General features: G+C 51.1%; 1 protein-coding gene across 1 annotated transcript; it reads right to left on the bottom strand.

Annotated features, from left to right (window-relative positions):
- Positions 1 to 222: 222 nt before the first annotated feature.
- Positions 223 to 1,884, bottom strand: LOC119849190 (extensin-like). Its single transcript, XM_038386023.1, has one exon. It carries the CDS (start codon positions 1,882 to 1,884, stop codon positions 223 to 225), a length of 1,662 nt encoding a protein of 553 aa, XP_038241951.1.
- Between the last annotated feature and the right edge of the window lie 6,498 nt (positions 1,885 to 8,382).

The raw sequence follows: 8,382 nt of genomic DNA, 5'->3' as shown, positions 1-8,382 counted from the left end.
GAGTTTGGTGCCTGAATTCCATGGAGGAGCTGGGCTTGAGGGCCTTCAACTCGCACGGAAGTCCATGGGACTTCAGGGTCCTCAGCACGTGCAGAATTGGGCTGCATTTGCTCACAGCCAGATTCTGGGACTCTTACGTCCATTGTGATTTCAGTGGGACCACTCATGGTCTATGGTACTATCCAGTGTCAGCAGAGGAATGAGAGTCTGGCTCCTGGTCTGCTAGGCAGAACAGTTCAACATGGACCTGTGCTCAGTCCTCCCTTTAAGTTTCAGTGACCAGTGAGCTTTGGGACAGGTGTCTCGATTGATTAATGCGTATCCAGGCACAGGGACCGGCGTCTGCCTTGGGATCGCTGTGTATCCAGACACGGGGACAGGCGTCTGTCGAGGGATCAGTGCGTATCCAGGCACAGGGACAGGTGTCTGCCTAGGGATCGCTTGGTATCCAGACACGGGGACAGGTGTCTGCCGAGGGATCGGTGCGTATCCAGACACGGGGACAGGCGTCTGCCCAGGGATCGGTGCATATCCAGGCATGGGGACAGGCATCTGCCTAGGGATCACTTGGTATCCAGGCACAGGGACAGGCGTCTGCCGAGGGATCACTTGGTATCCAGACATGGGGACAGGTGTCTGCCGAGGGATCGGTGCATATCCAGGCATGGGGACAGGCATCTGCCTAGGGATCACTTGTAATCCAGGCACAGGGCCTGGCGTCTGCCGAGGGATCGATGCATATCCAGGCACGGGGACAGGTGTCTGCCGAGGGATCGGTGCGTATCCAGACACGGGGACAGGTGTCTGCCCAGGGATCGGTGCATATCCAGGCATGGGGACAGGCATCTGCCTAGGGATCACTTGGTATCCAGGCACGGGGACAGGCGTCTGCCGAGGGATCGGTGCGTATCCAGGCACAGGGACAGGCGTCTGCCTAGGGATCGGTGCGTATCCAGACACGGGGACAGGCATCTGCCTAGGGATTGCTGCGTATCCAGACATGGGGACAGGCGTCTGTCGAGGGATCGGTGCGTATCCGGGCACAGGGACAGGTGTCTGCCTAGGGATCACTTGATATCCAGGCACGGGGACAGGCGTCTGCCTAGGGATCGGTGCGTATCCCGGCACGGGGACAGGCGTCTGCCTAGGGATCGGTGCGTATCCAGATACGGGGACAGGTGTCTGCTGAGGGATCGGTGCGTATCCGGGCACGGGGACAGGTGTCTGCCGAGGGATCGGTGCGTATCCAGACACGGGGACAGGTGTCTGCCTAGGGATCGGTGCGTATCCAGACACGGGGACAGGTGTCTGCCGAGGGATCGGTGTGTATCCGGGCACGGGGACAGGCGTCTGCCTAGGGATCGGTGCGTATCCAGATACGGGGACAGGTGTCTGCTGAGGGATCGGTGCGTATCCGGGCACGGGGACAGGTGTCTGCCGAGGGATCGGTGCGTATCCAGACACGGGGACAGGTGTCTGCCTAGGGATCGGTGCGTATCCAGACACGGGGACAGGTGTCTGCCGAGGGATCGGTGTGTATCCGGGCACGGGGACAGGCGTCTGTCTAGGGATCACTTGGTATCCAGGCACAGGGCCTGGTGTCTGCCGAGGGATCGGTGCATATCCAGACATGGGGAAAGGTGTCTGCCCAGGGATCGGTGCATATCCAGGCATGGGGACAGGCATCTGCCTAGGGATCACTTGGTATCCAGGCATGGGGACAGGCGTCTGCCTAGGGATCACTTGGTATCCAGGCATGGGGACAGGCGTCTGCCCAGGGATCGGTGCATTTCCAGGCATGGGGACAGGCGTCTGCCTAGGGATCACTTGGTATCCAGGCATGGGGACAGGCGTCTGCCCAGGGATCGGTGCATTTCCAGGCATGGGGACAGGCGTCTGCCTAGGGATCACTTGGTATCCAGCATGGGGACAGGCATCTGCCTAGGGATCACTTGGTATCCAGGCATGGGGACAGTTGTCTGCACCGTGATGGGTTTGTATCCAGGCACAGGGGCAGGTGTCCATATTGCATGCCTGTGACTTCATGAGATAGAGTTCTGCTCTTGCCCTGGTTTGCTCAGTTACTTCACAAGAGCTATCGGAGAACTTTGCACTCCCCATCTGTGACTGAGATCCTTTTGGAACAATGGCACTTAAGTCTCCACTTCCCTCACAACCCGCAGCTGGTCTGAACACCCAGCCATGCCCCTGTGACCCCTCCAGCACTGAGGACTCTCTCTCACTGCCAGGCTTCCATCAAAGATGCTAGCCGTAGGTTTCCTCTCTTTCAGTCCAACAGCCCCATGAAATCCCCCTGGGCTCTTTATGACTAGGAACCTTTCACTTGACTGACAGATGCATAGACAAACCTGACGGCCTGGATGGGTGGCTGTTTCCATGGTAATAGCAAGAGGGTCAGAGAGAGGTCTGGGATGTTTTAGTCTTCCTCTAATATCCTTAATTGCCCATTTATTTAGTGCAATTAGTCCCAGGTGCTTGTTCTTGTCTGTGTGACCCCTAGCGAATGCATCTTCAGCCCTGCTGGGCTATTCTGAGCTGCCCTATCGATCAGTTTCCTGCCAAGGTGGCTGAGTCTATCAGAATTCTAATTTAGGCATCATGTGATTGTGTATAGTGCGTGTACTTGAGTGTGCATGGGCACATACATCTCAAGTGCAAAACCACCCCTAAGCAATGAGGCCGCGTTACATTTACCCCCTGCAATGTCAGCAAGTCCCTGTCCCACATCCTGTATATTTTACAGCATGTACATTGACACCGGACCTTCATGCAACTTTTGCAGATTGTCACAAAATTTTACCAGCCCAGATTTGTCATCCAACCATCACCGGCAGGTCTGGGGATAGTGTAGCAATGACTGATGATATTGTATCCGCTGTACCTCGGAAGGACATTGCTCACTTTAGTCCCAAAATTACCTATGTGCCACAATAAATCGCCTTGCTTTTGTTGTCGCAAATTATTTGGATCTGAAATGAAGAATCATAAAACTGTGGAACTTATGCTGGACCTGACAGAACCAACCCAATTTGTCCCGGAATCCTGTTTCCATCAGTGGCCAGAAGCTGATGTTTCACAAGAAGGCATAAGAAACCCCTATAGCTGGCTGATGTGGGATAACCTGTCCCTTCATCAAGGCCTCATCCTTATCCCTAACAGTTAGAGGTTGTCTTAAGCCCTGAAATATTAGGTTTTATCTCCCTCCTGATTTTTTTTGTTTTAGGTGTTATAACTCTGGATATTCTTGTTATCCATATAAATATCCTAAACCTCTCTGAATCTTACTAAGTTCTTGGCCTCAATAATATTATGTAGCAGGGCGTTCCACAGTCTAATTACATGTGTGGAAAAGTATTTCCATTGTCAGGAACTCCTTTTTGAGTTTACAGAGGGTGTCATTCACATGAATGGAATGAATGCCAACGTCTTTTAAGTTTCCTCCCTGAATAATTTTGGTGGGTCCTGTCTTTTAGGTCTTCATCCACATTATGTCCCACACTTGGCCCTGGTCAGATTAAGAGGTTTGCAACTTGCCCGTGGTGAGAATTGCACAAGGCTGCTTTAATGGATTTCTTGTGTAGATTTTAAAAGGAAATCAGAAAGAGCTACTACTGCTCAGATTGTAAGATCTTTGGAGCTGGGTACTATCTTTTAGTTCTGTGTTTATACAGTGCCTAGCACAATGGGTCCTGGTCCGCGACTGGGGCTCCTAGGAGTTACCCCAATACAAATAATAAACAATAATAACTACTGACATGAAATACAGATGAGCTGATTATGTGGAAGCAGCCATAGCTTTTTCTAGTTTCCTGCCTTTTGTGTATTTGAGTTTGTCTTTTTTCATGTTGCACTAGTATAGAGAGGTTTTTTGCATTTCATTTCCTACCCTTTTAAAGCAAAAGATGAGGAGGAAAAGGAATCAAAACAAAACAACAAAATCCAAGAGCTATTTGATGTAGGGAGCTTAGAAATTTTCTGAACTAGAATTGTCCAGCTAATGATGCTTCCTAAAGTCTCTCTGTTCAAATGGCTCTTTACTGTTTCTGGTCAGAAACTGGAATTTCTGTTCCATGGGAAATTCTGACATTCGGTGGGGTGGAGGGGTTATAGTTTGGAACAAAAAACAACATTTTGAAATTTGCTATGAAATGAAATTTTTAAAGAAATGGTTTTGCGTCAATTGAAACATTTCATTGTGATCAAATTGAAACGTTTTGATTTAGACTCTTTAAACATTTTTTATTATACTCTAAAATAAAAGACTTTTAGAAACAAAACAATCAAAATGTTCTGTTCCGAAAATATGGACATGATCAAAATGCTTCTCTTAGGATTTTTTTTTTTCCAAATGAAATTTCATCAGCCAACATGTTCCCCAGAAAAGTTTTGATTCTGATGAAATTACATTTTCTGACAGAAGAAGGTTCAGCTGGAAAATTGTTATATAGCTCTCCTTTTTACCCTGTATAGCCTAATCAACAGAATAAGGTGTCCTTACAAACCATCCTGAGTACGGGTAGACTTGGCCAAATTAGATTTTTATGTAGTTATAGTTTTGATGGATAATATTGATGTTAATTTTTAAGCATTTTTTTATTTTTATCAATTTAAATTTTCACGGTTGTACAAAATTATGGGTTTTAAGGAATTTTTTTCTATCTTTGATTTGAATGTTCACAGTTGGGGGAAATTATGGGGGGGAGGCGGTCAGACAATGGGGGAGGGGCAGGCAATAATTACAAATACAATCCAAGCAACACACGAGCCGAGGCAGATTAGGGGTTTGTGGGGCCCTGGGCCAGAGCAAGTGGGGGCTCCTCCCCACCCCTTCCACCTGCAGTCCCTCCTATCCCCCGGCGCTCCTGCTGGAGAAAAGGAGTCGGAGTGCGGGGGGCTTGCCCTGTCCCCGCCCAGTTCTCCTGCTGGGAAATGGGGTCAGAGCATGGGGGCTTGCCTCGCTCTGCCTGCCCAGCACACCTGCCGGGAAGCAGGGTCAGGCCATGGGGGCTTCCCTGACAGGAGCCCTTGGTGGGCGGGGCGGGAAATTGGCCCGGGCTCCTGGGCCCGGGCCCCGTTGGCTCATCCGCGACTGCACACGAGCAGAGAGAACACTGTGACCAGCTGCTCATGTCAGTGTTGTAATTGCAGATCGGCGCCTTTTACCACATCCCTTCTACGGAGCAAGAGCAACCTCTGCTGTGGCCCGGGGAAGGTCTGAATTGGGCCTTCGCTCAGCAGCACTGGAAACTCAGTAGGGCAAGCCGGACATGGCTCGTTCGTTGTTGTTGTTGTTGATGCGCAGGGGCCAATGCACCGGCAGTTCTCGCAGGCTCCTAGGGGGAACAATCTGGGCCTTTGTGGAGGCTGGGAATGTCATGTGAAAAGAAATCTCCCCCAAATGACCAGTGATGTCACTATCATCTGGGCTCTTTTTGTCCGGCAGGGCGTTGTGCAATCAATGCTGCCAAGAAGCGACTGGCACAGTGCACAACAAGGGTCTTCCCACACTGTCTTTTCGGTGGGGCAGGGTGTGTGTGTGGTGTGGGAAGGGGAGAAAGGAGCTGCAGAAGTCCCTGCTTGGTCAAGTTTTATTGAGAGAGGCAGCCAGAGGCGCTGAAATGGATGGAGCTGAACGAGTCAGCGCCCGGGTGGCCGGGCAGTTATCTGAAAGGGCAGAAATAAGGCCGGGTTGCTCCCTGGGAACAATGCAAGGGGAAGTGACATTATCTAGCCCCGCGCTGACGATGGGGGAATCCTGCCCCGCCCCCCAGGGGACTCCATTCCCACACCTAGAGTTGTTGCCTCCACACCCTCCCCCAGCGCGGGAGATCAGGGAAGGAGGCAGGGTGCGGCCAAGTCTGGCTTGCTGCCTGGTGATTCTGCACCCCCGCAAATCCCCATGGGGCTCATTGAACCAGGGGTGAGATGCCTCAGCCCCCACTGCCCCTGAATATGGAAGGCTCCACCTGCCTCCCTTTGAATCCGACTCAATGAGTCCTCCTGACTCCTCCAGCATGGCGGGATGGATTTGTCCCCCCAGACAGACCCAGTAAAGGGTGCAGGGCCCCCACAGATCCCCAGCAAGATCCACCCAGATTCGGTGTCGGCAACAGGAGGACACAGCCCCAACCAGCTTTGCGTCTGTTTTCAGCAGGTCTCTTCCCAATGATCTGAGCGGCTGCACTCGGCAGAGCGCGACGGGATGCGTGGCAGAAAAGGTGCGATCCAGGGCCAGGAGGATTGTTATTGTTCTTAGTGACTACACACGGACTTGGGGGAGTCGTCCTGCTTAAAGGGTCTGAGGGCAGCTGGCACTGATCAGCTCTGTCCAGAAGCCACACATGTTCCTACTCCCTCCTCCGTCCCCTTTTCAGGCTGCTAAAGTGATTCCAGACCTTTTGTTCTCAGCGTCCAGAGAGATTCTCCAAGCAGCTTTTTTCAGTTGCCGTTGCAGGCCTCCACGGCCCTCTAGGTCATAACAGCAGCTCATATGTTGTTTGCTTTAAGAGAGAGAGAGGGTGAAAATATGGTGCTGGCCACGTCGATGAGGGAGGGGCCCTGAGTCGTGGGTGTTTTTCCCTTCCCCCTGCGTTCGACACATGATGGTGAGAAAGAAGAAAACCTTGCAAAAGCCTCTGCTGGACCCAGATAGACGGGCGCCCAGTGATGCAGAAGAGCGAATGTAAATAAATCGCAGTGAAAGACTGGGGAAGTTCTAACGGCGCACGGAGCGCCAAGACTTAGAGCGGAGTAAGAGGGGCGATTTGGAACATCTGGTTTTCAGACCATGAAGCTCCAAAGCTTTCTGGCGCGCTGGGCTCCGGGATGCTGCTAACCCTCGCCTCCCAGCATCTGCGACAGTATTGTCACATTTGCTGGTCTCACCCTCAGTTTTAATCCTAGAGGCCGGGCACCAAGGCCAAGCTTTCCAGACGGGATTTGGATGGGCCTCCATTTCCGAGTGCCCAACTTGAGACACCCTCATGGGGGACTGATGGTCAGGTGCTCAAAAATGCCTAGGGTGGAATTTCACCCCCTTGCTGCCACAGGTTGATGTGGGGCCAGGAAGAAGCAGAAGGTCTGCTTGGTTGGAACATGAGCCAAAGACTCAGGTTCTCTTCCCTACTTTGCCAGAGCCTTCCTGGGGCAAGTCGTGATCTTTTGGTGCCTCAGTTTTCCCATCTGTAAAAGGGGGATAATAGCACTGGCCTACCTCACAGCAAAGATTCTGAAATACCCCGATACTACCCTAATGGGGGCCAGATAGGTGCTTAAGATGGATGGCTGCTAAAAAGGGGCTTGGGGAGAATTCCGTGCATGCTGCTTTGGTCATCGTAGCATGCCCCAAGCTACGAGCATTCCTGAGGAGGCTGTTGTAGCATAGAGCAGCCACCTGGGCTGCTCTAAGTTACACTGGTTGCCATTTTGGCTTCCACAGTAGCCTAGCATTATGAGGGCAGAAAAGTGGTGTAAAGCCACCTTTTCCCCTCCCTCCCCCAGGGCTGTCCAAGGAAGATGCTGCATAGAATCTCACCCCGGTGTTCGCAAGCCACAAAGATGACTTTTAGGATTTGCCCTCTCTCATCACCCAGCAGCCTGTACTCCTCATCCAAACAGTCACCATCCTTCTTTAAGGGCCTGCTCCTGCTCTCGTTCAAGTCAATGGGATTTTTTTGTTGCAATTGACTCAAAGGCAACAGCCTGGGTCCCTAAAGGCAGCAAAGCTAAATGCCAGGGATGGCGCTGTTTACAGCCCTGTTCTTTAACTCTTAGAGCTTCTAAGAGGAAACCAAGATTCTCTGCCAAATCCACTTCCATTGGTCCCCAGATATTTCCTCACCAGTATCTCCACCCCAGCATCTCATCCATCTGCATCTTTCAGAACTCTGGAACTGACAGCAACCGACAGATCTTTGAGCTTAATCCTTTTTGCTGCTTATTCCCCCATAAACCAAAATTTCAGTGCACCTTAATTGTCTGCCAATTGATTGCCTAAATTCCCCGCTGACACACATAATCATAGAATATCATAGAATATCAGGGTTGGAAGGGACGAGGCAACAAAGGGGCTGGATAAGCCCATCTTTAATTCATCAAGTCTCAGAGTTCCAGCCTGAAATTGCACTTAGCGAGTCAGAAAAAGGCTGTTTAGAATAGACACGATGTCATTATTTTTTCTTTCTTTTTTTTTTTTTTTGCACCAATTCCTGGATGGTTAACTTGCTTGTTTGCAGCAGTGAAGGAAGATGCACAATATGGTTGACTGCGGGGGCTCCTCTTGCATACTAGGGCCAGATTTTCTCAAAAGTCTAGCGCACCTAATAAGGGTGTGATGCTCAGTATGCAGCAGCTCCTGGTGTG

The sequence above is a fragment of the Dermochelys coriacea genome, chromosome 27 (genome assembly GCF_009764565.3).
Source record: "Dermochelys coriacea isolate rDerCor1 chromosome 27, rDerCor1.pri.v4, whole genome shotgun sequence".
In the NCBI taxonomy this organism is placed as follows: Eukaryota; Metazoa; Chordata; order Testudines; family Dermochelyidae; genus Dermochelys; species Dermochelys coriacea.
The sequence above is the reverse complement of the archived record's forward strand: the minus strand, read 5'-3'. Positions and strand labels throughout refer to the sequence as shown.